Source organism: Curcuma longa, chromosome 11, assembly GCF_044706935.1.
Source record: "Curcuma longa cultivar G26 ecotype Majalengka, Jawa Barat chromosome 11, ITB_CL_G26_1.1, whole genome shotgun sequence".
In the NCBI taxonomy this organism is placed as follows: domain Eukaryota; kingdom Viridiplantae; phylum Streptophyta; class Magnoliopsida; order Zingiberales; family Zingiberaceae; genus Curcuma; species Curcuma longa.
Window position 1 is genome coordinate 24,499,964 of NC_133871.1, and position 17,407 is coordinate 24,517,370.

Sequence of the window (17,407 nt, forward strand, 5' to 3'; positions counted from 1 at the left end):
GAACACAATTTACCGTCTTCTTGCTTCATGGCGCCCAAAAGAAGGCGACCAAAGACACAGATCCGATGACGATGCCCAATGAAACCTTCCACAGAGATTTCAACGTGAGGTAAAGCGAAACCCAGAGGACGAAGGCGATGACGGTGAACACCCACCCGGCTATCAGCCACTTAAACTTAACCCTCTCCACCGCCGCAGGCTGCCTGCGCCCGCTTCCTTCCTTCTTCTTAAACAGAGCATAGAAGAAGCCGATGATGCTGGAGAAGAATCCCATAACGATGGAAGCGACGAGGGGCTCGAAGAGCGGGTGCTCCCGTTGGTCCTTCGCCTGCAGGACGCTGTTGAAGATCGTCACACACACGCCCACCGCCGCCAGCATCAGGCCGAGTTGCTCCTGGGAGTCTTCCGTCAGTTCTTCGGAGCTCGGCGGTTCCGGCGACTGCTCTACATCCTTAGTAGCCGCTGCTTGTTTTGCTGTGCTTTCCGGTTGCTCAGGGGTTAAGCTCTCTGGATCCATCGCCGACGGTGGCAACGACAGTTGATGATCGACAGGAGTGATTGGCTTCCTGCGAAGACCGAGATCGTCGAAGAGATTCTTGAAGAAGGGGAGCTTTTGGGCGGCAGCGTTGATGCGAAGACCGATCGCCATTTTTTTCTCAGTAATCCAGTTCTGGTTGACTTATAATACTACATACTTGTGCGTGAAGCTTACTATTTCACAATTTGGTCCATTGCACGTTTATTTTTCTTACGATTTTCAAATCAGTCCTGAAAGTTTATATTAATCTAATTTACTCCAGACGTTATCGATTCTATTAAGATTAATTCCAGTCAATACCTCACAAGTACGTTATTTAATTAACCACAGAACTATCGCTAATCCATTGTACAATAATTTTTAACAAATCTATCATATATTTCTGGAATGGTATATCAACAATTTTAGATGAATTTTGTATTTGCTTAATAGCTTTGTTATTCTTTCAAACAGTATGTGTTAAAATAAAAATTTTTAAAACACGTAATAAATTTGTCACCCATATAAGAAATTATTTTAAAAATATAAAGAAGTAATAAATAGATTTGTCGATCTGTATTTAAATTAAGTCCCAAAGCTTATTAGCTAGCCATTTTGGCTCGTAGAAGACTATTGAGTTCTTTGCATCATAATACCATCAAAAATATTTTCAAGATTAGCCATTAATTTCACTCTTGATGATAATACTGAAACCAATCTTAACCTCAGTTAAGTTGCTCTAATGAGAAAACCAAATTAAATCAAAATATTAATAAAAAGTAAATTTACTAAGTTAAACAAAAGTCTAGTATCCTTCAAATACTACAAATGTGTGGTAATCTTAAACTCAGCAGAAAACGAGTATTACAAAGATGAACACAATGAATAGAAATCTAGTTGTTGATTTTGCAAATTAGTAAAAAAATTTAATAAGATAAATTTATCAAAACAGAGTTGAACAGCATTATATCTAAAACGTCTTTCTGATGACTTCTAGAATAGTATGGCACCACAGGTACATACATGGATACAAGCTAACTGAGAAAGGAATCACTGCTTTTCATTTCATTTCATTCAGACTTACACAACTAGGTATTTTTATTACTTTTTCTAGGAAAGGAAACATTTAGGTATGAAAAATAATATTAATTAGATCAATTCTATTTTTCCTCTCAAAGTCATTCTCAGATATGCTTCCTTACATATCCCTTTTCAAAATGATGATTATCAGTTTAAAAATTCTAAGAAAGGTGAAACAAAAAAGGTGCAAATTTTCAGCATATGATGAGGAAAAAATGATAGTATTTGTTGACAATAAAGCCAAGAACTAGGTTTTCCAAAACATAGGCTGCATCCCATTGACGGCATCGAAGTTCTTGTATGTATTCGACAAAACTGAAATCCTGAGGATTTAGCAATTTCTGCACCAAAGTTATGTTCACACAATAATAAGTTGGTATGTTCACAACACGAGTGTGGGAAAAACTCAAACCCTAAACCCTAAACATGTTAATTAGTTAGCAAGTAGTAGAAAGGAATATCATGCATGAAAAAATTTAGTCCAGCGCAAAGAGGCCAAATGTGCTTTCAAAAGATAATAACGGGCTAGGCACAAAGCTTTAGTTACTTTTGGTTGCATGAAGGCAAAAGTTGCTAAAGTGCCCCTAACATGTCAAAGCATGCATCTTGTATATTTATGACTAGTAGATTGAGTACTTCAAGTTCTCTTTTCAGCTCAAAGTGAACCACAACAAATCAGTACATAAGCCAATTCATCAGGCACATCTTCAAATAATACATTTATCGACTTATGTTGATTGGTTACTCTCTACTGATTGGTTAGCAAATATTTTATTGATATAGATGACACTGTAAAAGAGTGAGAATCGAAAATTTCCAAAAGAATATTAAGTGTACAATGTAAGCCTGATACACAAGTAACACTGGCCACATGTATCAAGTTTCCAATTCAAATTTGACAAATACATAACTTTAGTCACAGTTTGAGAAGTATATTTCTTTAGTCTTTATGGCCTGAGAGGTGATTATTTTGGTTGAGTATGATGAAATACAATGTGCAAGAGTTTCTGATTTTCTAATTTGGTTGTGGTTGTCATAAATTTCTAGTATTCTTTGTGGTTGTTCAGACTCATGTGGATTAATGGCATTCGTGAAGTTTCGATTGTGATGTTTAAGTAGGAAGCTAGCCACTTTTCACAAGCAAAATAAGAATAGCGATTATTCTAGAAGCAAAAGATTAGAGAGAGAATTGTAAAGAAAACAAGAATCGTGAAGGACATAAAGGAAGACCTACTTCATCAAGCTTCAAGAAGTTTTGAGTATCCAAGTCACCATTAACTTCAGGTTTAAATGCTGCATCCATTTCATAAAGTTTATCCCAAACAACATCTTTGAACCAAGGATGAGCCTGGAAAGAAGCAGTTAAACAAAATTCAAAATAAATAAATAAGGCTCAGCAAGATATTCTTTTATAAATTTTTAACATTTGAAGTTTACCTTTATTTGATCTGCCCCTCCACTGCCAAGCCTGTGCTCAACATCACATAATAATCTACAAATAAGATCCTTTGCTTCAGGAGACAATTTTGAATCTTTTGGAAATTTGAGTTGATTTCGCCAATGCACAATCTAAAAGTACAGTTAAAAAAATCAGAAACTGGACAGTGGGAGATCATTACAATAACTAAGATCATTAAACATCTAAAAGCTACAATCTAGAAGACAACATCTAAGAGAGCAGAGTTAAAGGATGACAATATTACAGAGAACCTATAAGGTCCTAAGACAGGCAGGCTCATCAGCAAATTATATGACAATTCAGAAGCAGACGTAATTCTATCATCCTAACAGATTATAATGATAAATTTTATCAGAAAAATAGCCGTAGTAGTCATGAGTTTAGCCAGATTTAACCTTTTGGTAAGTAGTTATTGGATCATCAGAGTAGAATGGAGGATAACCAACAAGCATTTCATACATTATTACACCCAATGACCACCTGCATATTTCTCCAACAATTAAGTATAACTGAATATACTTGTTTCCATGAAATATAGCGCAATAACCATCCTCAACATTTAATTGCAAATAGGCAAGAGCATGTATGCATGTGTTAGAATAAGTGTCAAGAGTTATTAGAGTTAATATGTTGAATAGGTTTAATCCTAAATTGGATACAATAGTTTGCCAATCTTTATGAGAGAAAATGTGCCTACTCAATCAATCCATCAAACAAGTCAGTTTTGTCTGCCCTTACTATTATTCAATGATAAACAACATATACTACAAACACTCAAGAAGTTTTGCCAACATTTTAATTTAAGATTAATCATATCACTAGGAAATCTATGAGCACAAGGAGTAGATATTAAATGCTCCAGCTACACAATTAAATGGTTCTGCAAATAAAAGTTTTTCCCCCTCCTCCGTATACAAGTCAATATGCAGTTCTCCTAGAGAACATTATGCTTGCAGGTTCAATGAGGACGATCTGTTCGACCGTCGGATTTTAACTTTCACAATTTAAAGCAAATGCAACCGCAGATCGTCGATCCGACGACTGATAAAATTCCGGCACTTAAACAAGGGCGGACGAGCATACAGTTATGCTTTTCCCTATTTTAATTTGGACACCCAATTAATATTTGTTAGGTTTTTTTCCCCAAGGCTTTGTTTGATTTTGGAATTATTCGTTATTTTCTATTATCAGTTTTTTAATCATTTTTTATATTTTATAATATTTTTTCTTAATTTTAGAAAATTAAAAACTAAAAAAATATTCTTTTTTATCTAATTTATCAAAATAGCATCCCACTCATTTTTATTAAACAATAATAAATAACCATGAATTTTAAAACTTTGCTGAGCTAAACAAAAATTAGTTAGATTTGATGGACCAAACAGATTAATAAAAGAAGTTATTTTACATTTCATAAGGATTCTTATTTATTCGCATTTTTATAAATTTTTAAATTCATTTATGTCAAATCTTTGCATTTAAATATTTGCCATAGCGGCACCGTCATATGCAGCGGAGCAAGTGTTGAGGTGGGGACCACAACAAAACAAAACAAAACAAAACCAAATCCAAACGTACACATTTATAACGAAAAATAGCAAACGTCCGACGACAAACCCTACAACGCAGATCAAATTCCAGCCACAGATATCACATAAAACCTTTCCCGACAACCTACCCTTCTTTGCGTGGACTCCCAACGTGGGCCCAGAAGCAGGTACGTTCGCGGGTGGCGGCAACGGTCAACTTGTTAGAAGCCAAAAAGAAAAGGGAAGCGGAGACGCCTCTTCTGGCGCTCTCAGACACGGCTTTGGATCCTCGTGATGGTTTACGCGCCGTTGAGATTGAGAAAGCGCGCACCTCGTACGCAGACGATTTCGAAGGCGGCGGCTTTGGATTGATGCTTCTCGAAAAGGTGTGATCTCGGAGCGGGTTGATGACCGCGGAGGTAGATGGGACGGCGGCTGATGATGGCCGGAGAGGTGGCGGGGAGTCGGAGCTGGTGGAGAGAGGGAAGAGGGACGGGAAACCTCTTTTGGTCGAGATCGGCTTCGCTATTGCTCTCTCGGTAGCTGGGTTTCTCGTTTCCCAGTTCCGGCGGCGGCCCCGTCGTCCTCGCCCTTGTTCGCCGCCTCTTCTGATCCCGTCGTCTTCAGGTTTTCAATAACTTCGTGTCGATCGTTCTTTTCTAGCATCGAGATTTGGTTTTTACTAGGTTTTAATCGGGAGAAATTGAAAGCCCTAATGAATCAAATCTGATTTTGCTGCATCTGATTACAAATCAACAGCTGGTGCGGTGCTGAACACTAGCGAGAAGGATAACGACGGAGGCCAGGATTTCCGCATCCTAAAAAACGTAAATTTCTAAGAGCCAATTTAGTCGATTTCCTACAGTTTGTTTTGTTTCTGTTCATTAGATAATCATATTTAACAGGAAGAAGCTAATGTAAATGGCATGTCTACCACCATGACGAGGCTATCTCCTACCAGTAACAGCTCAAACGACGCAGAGGGCTTCCTTTTGCCTGAATTGAACGATTCTTTAGTTAAGGATTTTGAGATGTCAAATATGGACCTCGAAACCACTCTCGAGCGGCCAAAGGTGAAGGAAGAAAATTCTATGGAGGAAGAGATCACACGGCTAAGGGAGATGGTTGCGTTCCTTCAGGAGAGGGAGAGAAATCTTGAACTCCAGTTGCTTGATTCCCATGGAGCAAAGCAGCAAGAAGCTGCCATCAGAGAGCTTGAGAGTCGGTTGAAGATTAGTGTGATGGAATCTAAGATGTATAGTTTGAAGATAGAATCTTTGAAGACTGAAAACCAGAAGCTAGAATCTCGGATGGTGGACTACGCAATAATGAAGAATGAGCTTGAGGCTGCCAGAGCAAAAGTTGAGTTTTTGAAGAATAAATTTGAGTCGGATAGGGATAAGGAGAAAGAAATATTGACCTCTCTTCATGAGAGGATCATATCTTTTCAGCACAGGGAAGAAAGCTATGTAAATAACAACGCAGAGCTGGAAACCAAGTTGAAGAGGTTGGAGGAGTCGGAAAACAAAGTTATAGAACTAAGAACTATTAATTCAAGGCTTGTGGAGGAGAACTCCAATTTGGCAAGGAGGTTGGAAGCTCTACAAAGTCCCAAGCCTTCAGTCCTTGAGAGTACAAAGGTTTGTCTCAGTTATTCTTTTAGAAGATTTCACTGCTAAAAAAGAATTCATTATACTTAGTTCAAGTGCTAAAAATGTGAGGTAGATAATCATGTCACTCCATCTGCTGCAACTGTTTGTGTTGTGATTTCTATGTGGTTTGAGATATTTTTAATTTGCACCCATTCTCTTCTCCAAATGATCTTCTCCAAATCTTTTACCTGTTTGTGCTGTTGGGGTATCTCAAAAGTATTACCAAATTTATGTCCAGCGGTGCACAATTGATGCTTCAGTTCATGATAATGTCTGAAGCTAATTATAATTTCATTGCAGGTGGAAGAACTGCACGAAGTCAACGATCCGAGGAAAATCAATGAAAGCTTGAAAGAAGAGATTGAACAATTACAAATGGATAGGTGTGCAGATGTTGAGGAACTGGTTTATCTTAAATGGATAAATGCTTGCCTAAGGTATGAGTTGAGGAACTATCAGCCACCTTCAGGGAAAACAGTTGCAAGAGATCTCAGCAAGAGTTTGAGTCTAAAATCAGAACAGATGGCCAAACAACTCATACTGGAGTATGCAAATTCTGGTGCAGATGAGAGAAGTCTAAATCTTTTTGAAGCTGCTTCGGAGTATTCTTCTTCTTCACAAACTTCTACAGGAGAACCTGAAGATACTTCATTTGATACCTCATCGCTAACACGGACTCCCCACAGAGCAAAGTTTCTCAGCAAACTTAAAAAGCTGGTATTAGGAAAAACCAAACATAATAGCACAGATTTTGCAGTGGATGCAACAACACCAAGTTCAGTACGTTCAGAAAGAAAAGAACCATCCTTGGTCTATTCTAACAACAATGTAAGAGGAGATACATATGATAGCTCACCACGACATGTGGAGGATTTTCAAGAAATGAATCAGTTGTTGAAGCATAATCAAAAACTTTCCTCTCGACTAAATTATAGACTATCGTTGGACATCCAAGCACTGCGGAGGCTTGAACTGGAAGAAGAAGGCACACCTCATTGGAATGAAAAAGCAAAATCTTCTTTAGAACTGTATCACGACCAAAATAATCTGATTGCCCAAGAAAACACCAATTTTCCAGAGAAAGCTGAGTTGAAGAAGTTTGCAGGTGCTTTGAGAAGTTCAAAGAGAGACGTTCAGAATCTCTAGACTTCACGCCTCAATAGTTACTAGATACACAAATAAGTGTCTGGATATACACGTTTGACACGCTAATCGGTACATATGGCAGATGCTGCCAAATATTCACAAATACCATTAAACATGTGTTAAAGCATGTTTGCTTTTTTTTTTTTCTAGACAATGGAAGTGAGGTTTTTATTCTCATGAATTCTCTTTCTTTTGTTTTCTTAATGAAACTAAAGGTTGTGGCCATTTGAGATTTTTGTGCTCTTGAAATTGGTTAGATGCTTCCTTCATCTATGCATTCTCCTTGTTCAGGTGCTTCTGAGGCTCAATAACGTGATGGCAAGCATGTTTTTCAATAAAACAAACCTGAAGCTTTTTGTGTGTTTAGCGTTGACAAGCTTAATCATGAAGGGATTCTCAATGAACGAATAGTAAAATAAATCTCCATGCAAGTTTATGCACAGCTTCTCATTTTTAACTTGGTCAAGGAATTTTTTTTCCCGTTTATTGAGGGAAATAAAAAACAAGACAGACTATATTTTTCTAACTATTTGTTTCATCATTGTTCCGTTCTCTTCACCAAAGAAATGCCACTTGGATTCCCTCCCAACTCTTCAAACACCACAAGGTAATTCCCAGTTGGATTTAGCCATGATCGAGGAACATGATACCTGACATTTTAAACCAATAATTAGTTAACATATATCTTTTTCATCTATAGGCATTGTGTTGAAGGTTGAAACTCTATCTCCAAATTTGTAAACCGGTTAGCCTGGTCTAGGTTTCAAAAGATTGTGTGCTCACCATTTTTGAGAAGGCTGTCCACACTCGCTCAGACACTTCTTCTCATTGTAATTGCCACGGTAATCACACCTCCCACAAGTGCCTGATGCCTTGTAAGCAGGCCAGTAGCGGCCAATGCCCTGCCCATTGATCCATATCTGACCTTTCCCCATGCTGCTCATGTCCAAAGCCAATGGCTCATTTCCAGGTGGAGCATTGAAGTAGGCCTGCACAGTGAGACCAACTTAAGGACGCCACTCCTACAAAGTAAGGGTCATGCTGATACTCCACTGACCTTGTACCAGGTGAAGGGCTGGTCCTTTGCTGCATCTCCCCACTTAACTGAAGAGCTGCCACTAGCAGTGTGCAGATTCAAATGCTCACCCTTTGTTCCAACCTGCAAACACATCTTTCTTTCTCAAATACTATTCAGAAAGGAATTGTCAATAGAGAAATTGAAAAGTTGATAAGGAAAACCTGATAAGTCCATTTCTGTGATGACAAGTCTCTCTTTCCCTCATTAAGGCCGTCTAAGGTCACTGGCCCTAGAACACCCACATTCCATGTCTCAAAGTGGTTCCCAATATTCTGAAACAAACACAAGTAAGTTCATCAGTTATGAGATTGATTGCTTTTTATTTGTTTTTTTTTTCCAGAAATGTAGTTTGCACTCACTTGTAAGCCAACTGATACACTCAAAATGGAGATCTTGTTGCTTCCTTGCCACATTTTCACATTCCCTGAATAAGTTATCTTTGGATTGTCTATATCACCATACACGAACCCTGCAGAAAATTCACGGTTTAGATGTATAATTTAGCGATTGAAACAAGATCGGTTAGGCGAGAGCAATGCTCACCGAAGTTCTCTCCATTGACGAAAATTTGCATGGCATGACCGGAGGACATCACAGTCAGATAAGGCCACTTGCCAGTCTTCAGGAATTGTTCATCTGGGCTGATGTCGATGCTGAAAAGATCGATAATATATCGGTCATCAACATTGCTTCATATGATCAAAGATTTCAAAAGGAGTTAAGTTATACTCACTATGTGGTGTACCAAAGGTAATCCGACTTGTCCCGTGTCAAGCTTAATTGTTCAATTAGTCCATCTCTTGTGAAGGAACTACTGTCCAATGAGCTGATATCTTCAGTATAGGACTGAAAAGAGAACCCTTCGAACCACGACATCTTGATATGCGAGTCTGGAGCTGCTACCTGAATCATAATTGAACATTAGTCTCATATAGCACATTCATGAAAACCAAAAATCTTACCTTTGCAGTGTTGAATGCCACGGTTTTGCAATCAGGAAGGACACTAATGGACCAAGCTGGAAGATCATAAGGGAATCCATTGAAAGTGACTCTAACATCCCAACTAGGATCATTGTTAGCAAGGAATGCAGCACAGGCACCGGAGTTCGATCGGTAGACATGAGCCTATAAGGAATCAAAGATAAGTTCTTGCCAATTTTTAAACCATTGAAACACTGTTGAAGCAAACAAACCTCTTGATTGTTTCCCAGTTTAGTGACTGTGGGATCCCCTGAAACAAGGGCGGGCTCACAGAGTTTGATGGCCTTGTGGAGGTCCCTCAGGTGACCCCATTTAGGTTGCCTCAAGAGCCCTGAGAAGGGTTTAGGAGAGTAAACGACAGGTTTTAATTTGATCTAAATATACATTATTTTCATACCATATTCATCAATTGGGGCATCATAGTCATAGCTTGTTGCAATGAAAGGGCCACCAGAAGTTCGACCGAAATTTGTTCCTCCATGATACTGCCAATCTTTTTCACTCAGTTACTTGTCGATTGAAAAATCTAAATAAAACACAAGATTTTCTTACCATATAGTAATTGATGAAAGATCCACCTTTCTGGATAAACTTTGCGACTGCATAAGCTACGTCCTCAGCCGGCCTGTGAGGAACAGGGCCTCCAAAGGCAGTGAACCTATGAAAATCGAGATAGATGAATTAATTCAAGAAAAAAAGTTGATAATTTAAGGGGGGAAAGGAAAAATGATTACCAGCCAGTCCAGAGTTCTGTCCAAATAGTTGGTTTATTAGGCTTATTTGGAGAGAACCAATCGCAGTAGAAATCATTGCATGTGTTTATCTGAAAACACAACACAAAAATCCATTAGTTTTTTTCTTCTGTTTTAAAGAAGAAGAAGAAGAAGAAGAAGAAGAAGAAACTTGGAAACATGAGAAGAGATCTATTGGGGACTTACTACTGGATCAGGGGCATCATCTTGTTTGCACATAACCCAGGGAACGCCTGTGCTCAGACCCACAGCCATTTGAGCAGCCCAGTTGGTGTATCTCACAGCCGGAGCACCTCCATAGTATTCTACCGGACCGTATTCATTCTCAATCTGCTCAAATTATATATAATAAATAAATAAATAAATTTTATTAAAATTTTGTTGAACAGTTAAAAATGCTTACCTGACACAGTATAATGGGGCCGCCCTGTGTCTGAAAAAGCCCTTCGGCCTTCATCATGGAGACGATCTTCGTCGTAAAACTCTCCATCGCCGCCTTTTGCATTAAAATAAAGGCATTTTTTAGTTGGAGATCAGGAAAACTATAAAAAAAAAGGATTTTTATGGGACATGCTACCTTGAAAGGCCCATTGTCTGTCCTAAACTGGATTCCAGGAACATACTTAAGCCAAACAGGAAATCCTCTGTTTTAGAACAGATGAGTTACTATCAGCAGTTTTAAAGAAGAACGAAGAAGAAGAAGACGTACCCGAAGTTCCATTCTGCGCAAGCATAAGGACCGATTCGAAGATGAACGTAAAGGCCGGCCTCTTTCACCAGCTTGACGAATCGAACGAGGTCGTAATTGCCTCCAAAGTAATACTGTATTCGAAATCTTTAGTTCAAGAAGAGAGCAGGATTGGAGAACAGAACAATGGAGGAGTTTTAGCAAAACCTGTCCTTGCGTAGGCTCGTGGCCGTTCCAGAACACGTAGCTCTGGATCACATCCAAGCCGCCGTCTTTTGCCTTCTGGATAAGATCTGGCCACATCTGGAGACGACCCCAACAATAAAGTTCAAATTTTGCGGAATAAAAAAAACTAAGAAATCCAGAGAATCATGTTTCAATTCCTTACTTCCGGCGTGCTCCTCGGGTAGTGTATCGAACCCGAGATTAAAATCCTCCTTTGACCGTCTATGATCAGCGCCTTATGGTCGTATCCGACGGAAGCTTCCGCCGGCAACGGTGACGCCATCAACATCGCCGCCACCAGCAGTACCACCACCACCAGCGCCGGGAGCCTGCCGCCGCTCATGGTGGCCTTCCTATCCGTCATCCTGGCCAATCGGAGTTGTTTCAACATCTTACTAAAAATGCTTTCCAGATCCTTTCTATTTTCTAATCTTGGACTTCCTCTGTTGTATCTTTCTCTGCCAATTTAGTGGAAGTGTGAAAGAGAGGGAGATGGAAGAAAGCGGAAGAAGGCACTGCGCTTTAAGAAGAGAAACAGGGGAAGAATGCGAGCTCTGGATTGGTGGATTAATGGAAGTCCTGTGTAACTCACGGTGACGTGGAGACATCATCTCTGAATTCACAGTTTGTTTTCTCCTGTCTCTTCGTCGTTTTTGGAATCGATTCATGCGATTTGCGTTTTGCGTTTTGCGTTGTGAAAGAGTTGAGTGGAAGGATCCAACCTTCAAATTTGTTATGGTGTTCTTTAATTATTCAATTGTATATTTATTTTTATATGTTAGGTAATTATTTTATATGATAATAATTACCTTTTTTAATATGTTAGCTAATTAAATTATATCATATTCGTAATATATGATAAATTTTTAAAAACATTAATTTAATAAAGATTTAATGATTGCTTATCATAATGACGCGTGTGTGTGTGTGAAAGAGTTGAGTGGAGGGATCAAACCTTCGCTTCCTTTTTGGTTTTCTTTAATGATTATATGTGTGAATACATCATCAGATATAATTATTTTAAATAATAATAATTATATTCTTAATATATTAGCTAATTAAAGTATATCATATATATCCATATATATATATATATATATATATATATATATATAATACAACTAACAATTTTGATAAATTAACTTTAATTAAATTTAAACTCAATTAAATTAAATTCCAATAAATTATTTTGATCTAGTCAATTCTTTGATGATTTAAAATAGTTTATTAAAAAAAATTATTGAACTTTTAATTCAATTGAAGCTACTGAATCTTATGATCAATAAATAAATATGTTCTTTCATTGATCTAATAAGAACAATTGAATTTTGAGAATATACGTGGTCAACTATAGTTTCTCGATTTAATTCTTTACAGATTGTCGTGGGACCGATCGTGTGGGACTGCTGAGGTGACGAATTCCACCTTGTAAAAGAGTTTTGAGGATGTAAAGGTAGAGATGATGATCCAAGTAACTATGCTTTTAAATTGCATATGTCGATCTCTGAGAATAACTTTATCTTTGGATTTGATAAATGAGGAAGGATAAAATGTATCTAAGTAAAGGCGCACTTCCTTCTAATGACACAAAGTTTATTCTTCTTTTGTACATCTAGACTATATTGAAATGCTCCCTCATTCAAGCAAAATGTTGAAGATCTACAGCCCTCAATAATTTTAGCCATAAAATAATTAAAAAACATTGTTTGAAGTAATTAATCCAAGCCGACCTAACACACGAATCACATGTATATAGCTAAAGAAATAATGAATTATATATACATAAAGTTGTTCTTATCGACATTAATTTCAAACTTTAGTAAAAGGTTTTAGGTAGAAGGTTGGACTTCCGTCCCTCCTTGGCTGCCTGCCTGCCTCAACGAATCTTGTGCAAGACATTGCACCCATTCATGAATGAATTCCAAATTACAAGATAGAGACTTGCCGTGCTATAAGAAAGATGTTGGAGTCAATTAATATGGCTAGAAGATGGTAGACTTGTTATAACATAGCAAGAGATCAATTTCGGATGAGTACTTGTTCTCGGAGAAAAGAATTTCTTTTGCTATGATAGAGTTAGAGCTGTCAAATAGATCAATCCATCAGAAATTCGTCATATGGTGAGACAGAACGATCCGACCCACCAACTTAGTAGGTTGAGAAATTTCCAACCCAAGGCGGATTGCAAGTTAAGTTGACTAACTTATGGACCTGGCAAAAATATAAAAAATATTAAAAATTTTAAATTTGGATTAAAATTTAAATGGATAAGTTGAAATTTTTAAATTTAAATTGTAATTTAGATGGATCAAACCCACTAGTCCATTGAGTTTTTACTTTAATTGATAAAATTTTTTAATCCATTTAAATTATTTAATAGAGTAGACTACTATAACTCACATTGACAGTTATAAAGAACTCAGTTAATATGGACTATTAACTAACAAAGTCATTTAATATTCGCTAATTGCGTGACTCATTGTTTCAACGCATGTGTCATCGATCAGTATTTACATTTTCAAGTTTCAGTCTATCCTGAAAATCATATATATATATTTTTTAATTCAACCATTTTTAAAAAAAATGTTTTTAATGATTTAAATAAAATAGAGTGCTTTATTATTATTATTTTGTCTTAGAACCATTATGAAAATCCAAAAAAAAAAGAAGAGGAATTAGTGTAAAATGGTCAACGAGTTGTAGAACTTTTTAATAAAGTCAAAATAGAATCCAAGTAAATTGGATTTCCTAGCTACTCCTAGTCAGCATGTTCTTATGTATCCAATTTGGATTTGGACAAGGTTGTGACAGAAGAGGACTCTACGTCATTGTCAATCTCGTCCAATTGGAAGTCAGAGATTTTTTTTTTGTTTTAACTTCAATGATTTTATTATAAATGAATGTTAATATCTAAAGAATTAATCTACTATTATTTATTTATTTTTTATATTATTCAAATGGAATCCAATTAATTAATACTTGTAGGAAATGAGTATCCAAATTAATTAATACTTATAATTGTAAGCAAATTTGTACCAGCCATCCAAATCCAAATCCAAATCCAAATCCAAATTAAATCAGTTGGATAGATCAAAAATCTCATGAATGCTATCCATTGGCCAACTTTGCAAATTAAGTTTTATTGAATTGATTCAAATGTTAAGTGATAAATATTCCAATATATTAATTGTTTACTAGAACTTTCAAGATATACTTAGCTTTTTGGTAAGGAAGCAATGAATTATCATAATTTTTTGAGATACAGAAAATATTTTATATAAAAAATAAAATGTTTTTATTTAATTGATTCAAATGTTTAGTGACCAATAATATCTGATATACAGTAGATGTGTATACTCATCTAAAACTTTTAAGAAACACTGAGTTTTTTGGTACGGAATTAGCAATAAATTGTCATAATTTTTTTAGATAGAAAAAATATTTTTATATAAAAAATATATATATAAAAATAGTTTTATTAAATAGATTCAAATGTTGAATAATAAATATTCTAATATATTGTTAAGCTCGTGTATATAAAACTTTCAAGAAACACCTAGTTTTTAAAAAAGTATAGAATTAATGAATTATAATAATTTTTTGAGGTAGGAAAAATGTTTTTATATAAATAAAATAAAAGGATTAAAAAAAGGTCCCACCGAGATTTGAACTCGGGCTATTGGATTCAAAGTCCAATGTCCTAACCACTAGACCATGGAACCTGTAATGATGATGTCACTCTAATAAAATTAATTAAATAATAATATTTTACCATCAAGACTAAAAACTAATGATTCAACCCGATAACAAAAACACTAATCTCATTTTGCAATTACTAAAAATCCCTAACAATTAATTCAATATCAGTTTACCACTACATCAAGCTGCTTTTCTACGATGTGAGATTCTTTTGAGTCATAAGATTGAATCCTGATTTACTATTATAGTTTTGCATAAGATTTAAGTAAGCATTATTCGGATCCGATTTGGATCATAAGGAAAATTCTTAAAAATGGACATATACAGACCACATTTCATGTCATTTTCATACTATAAACATCCATATTTGATGTATACCATTAATTAAATTAGAACTGTGATTACTATTAAGTTTTTATAGTAACTTTGACTTCTAATTTAGTATTGTACTAATTAAATTAATAAAGTAGATTATTTAAGATGATATTTAACCCATAAAATTTTGGGACATGATCTTGAGATCAAGAGCTTCTTCTTCCTCTTCATTAAAAAGGACTACGGATTGTTGTCTGATCCCTGCAGAAGACTTCCACTACATTGCAGCAATCCATCCGGTGACAAGTAAGAATCAATGGGTTTACCGATGGATTCATGTCAACCATTCATTTGTCATTGCATTCGATTTTCAGCTATTGTCTTATTGATGATGATAACTAGATTCAATTGATGCATCATTTAGTTTGTTTCGATGTATCGTATTGTGTTAACATGTTAGGCATAACCTAGATATATAATCACTTGTTTTACTTAATGGTCCCTTAGATTTTGATGTTAACTGATCAAGTTCTTCGTTTCAAATTCTATTCTGTACGTTCTACTGTGAATAAATTGAAGGTGAGTTTGGCATTCCATTTGCATTTCAAAAGTGCATGCATTTAGAATAATTAAGGTGTTTGTGCTACGCAAATTAATGTGCGTTTTGTGAAAGTAAGTTAGTGTTTGATAATTTTAAAATATTTTTGCAATTTAATTATGATGTTGATAGAAGTGTGCCTAGGAAATTCTTTTTGGATATATGAGTTTATCGTTTAAAATTAAGGGTGTCCAATTGGTTATGGAATAATCTAATCAAGATTTTTCACAGAGTTTTGAGAAATGAAGTGATTTGAGTGATCAAAGATTTTCAAACTTCAAACATCGATAATGACTTTCAAGACCTTTATCGACTGTATTAATTAGTTGGCACCCTCAATCTGATCATTGAATGGTTCATCCTCATCGATCGATGCACAATCAAGTAATTCTTCAGGAATTAATAAGCACAAATTAAGATAAAATTGTTACAGACGATTAAAACAGTAAAACAATTGATATATAGCTAGATCCACTGCACAAGTTCAAACAAAATGGAGGAGGAATCTTATCTCAAGCTTGTCTCTTCTCAATTAGCTCTGATATATCTCTTCCTCCCACAATCAAACAAAAATTTATCCTCTCCCACATCCCAACAACATTCAAATAATTCAAACCAATCCTCATGCTCAGCCCCTGATCAGGCCACATGAAAGCCCCATTAGCAATCTGGCAGCATCTCTCTCATCTTTCAATGGCATCAGTACTGCTTCACCCACAAACAGCTGCTTCTTCTGTTCGCTTGAGCTGGTGAACTTGTACCTTTTCTTGAATGGCACAGTGCTGTGATCCATGCTTTTGCATGGCTTCTCCTCCTTTCTCACCCTACACACTGCAGCAGCAGCAGCAGCAGCTTCCATGGCCCTCCTCACCTTCCTCTGTCTTATTCCACAAGCATTGCAAAGAGACTGAAGAAAACAAACAAAACTCAACACGGGTTTTTTTTATAAAAAAAATTAACGAAATTAAAGATTGATTTTTTTTTTTTACCTTGGGGCCGTGAGGGCCACTCCTCCACAAAGGAGTCTTTGTGGTGTTGCAATTGGAGCAGGCTCTGATACTGATTGGACCACCTGAAGACTCGAAGCTGCTATTGCTTTTGTTGTGATCTTGAGTAGAATGTTTCATGTTGCCTCTTGGTTTGCACTGAGATGGCTCCATCTCGCTGCTGATGTCTCTGATGGCTTTATAGCAGAAATCAGTGGCGTTCAGAATGGAGTGATCCCTGGGCTGTTGTCATATCAGACAAGCTAAGTAGTAATATATATAGTTGGAGATGTGATGCATGGCGAATGATGATGATCTGCAATATTAATTACCTCTTGTTGCAGAATCTGATTCTTGAGGCAATGATCTCTGCCATGATCTACTACTCCGTGATCATGGTGGTTTCTTGAGAAGTTGAGGCAGGAGCAAGAAGACGCGGCAGCTGGCGGCGTCAAGGAAGGGTGGTGTCCACCGATTTGATCTTGCTCTTCTCCATCTGATACAGGGACGGTAGCAGCCTGGTTTAGATCAAATGGAGACATGCAGAGAGAGAGAGAGAGAGAGAGAGAGAGAGAGAGAGGTGTAGGGTTTGGAAGTTCTTGGAGGAGCTATATATATATATATATATACACTAAGATATAATTTAAACTACAAATCTATTAAGGCAACAAGAGTTGAAGGATTAAGAATATGATCGAGG

At 36.5% G+C, this 17,407-nt stretch overlaps 3 protein-coding genes and 1 non-coding gene across 4 annotated transcripts; 1 reads left to right on the plus strand and 3 right to left on the minus strand.

The window, feature by feature from the left end:
* Window positions 1-4,867: 4,867 nt before the first annotated feature.
* Window positions 4,868-7,560, plus strand: LOC141840180 (protein CHUP1, chloroplastic-like). The gene is made up of 4 exons (XM_074728088.1): window positions 4,868-5,212; window positions 5,345-5,412; window positions 5,491-6,225; window positions 6,538-7,560. The coding sequence occupies exons 1-4, from the start codon at window positions 4,993-4,995 to the stop codon at window positions 7,381-7,383; spliced, it is 1,869 nt and encodes a 622-aa protein (XP_074584189.1). The 5' UTR covers window positions 4,868-4,992; the 3' UTR covers window positions 7,384-7,560.
* Window positions 7,561-7,826: 266 nt separating this feature from the next.
* On the minus strand, window positions 7,827-11,547 carry LOC141840181 (beta-galactosidase-like). Its single transcript, XM_074728089.1, has 18 exons — window positions 11,273-11,547; window positions 11,092-11,187; window positions 10,906-11,018; window positions 10,774-10,840; window positions 10,600-10,692; window positions 10,383-10,526; window positions 10,179-10,267; window positions 9,997-10,102; window positions 9,842-9,929; window positions 9,657-9,775; window positions 9,424-9,588; window positions 9,195-9,364; window positions 9,005-9,114; window positions 8,821-8,930; window positions 8,623-8,733; window positions 8,441-8,542; window positions 8,167-8,372; window positions 7,827-8,033 (listed from the first exon to the last, which is right to left on the minus strand). The coding sequence occupies exons 1-18, from the start codon at window positions 11,498-11,500 to the stop codon at window positions 7,922-7,924; spliced, it is 2,229 nt and encodes a 742-aa protein (XP_074584190.1). The 5' UTR covers window positions 11,501-11,547; the 3' UTR covers window positions 7,827-7,921.
* A 3,212-nt stretch (window positions 11,548-14,759) lies between these two features.
* Window positions 14,760-14,831, minus strand: TRNAQ-UUG (transfer RNA glutamine (anticodon UUG)). The gene has a single exon. It is a non-coding gene; the product is annotated as a tRNA-Gln (tRNA).
* A 1,327-nt stretch (window positions 14,832-16,158) lies between these two features.
* LOC141841529 (GATA transcription factor 9-like) lies at window positions 16,159-17,301 on the minus strand. The gene is made up of 3 exons (XM_074729702.1): window positions 17,040-17,301; window positions 16,711-16,950; window positions 16,159-16,628 (listed from the first exon to the last, which is right to left on the minus strand). The coding sequence occupies exons 1-3, from the start codon at window positions 17,247-17,249 to the stop codon at window positions 16,350-16,352; spliced, it is 729 nt and encodes a 242-aa protein (XP_074585803.1). The 5' UTR covers window positions 17,250-17,301; the 3' UTR covers window positions 16,159-16,349.
* Between the last annotated feature and the right edge of the window lie 106 nt (window positions 17,302-17,407).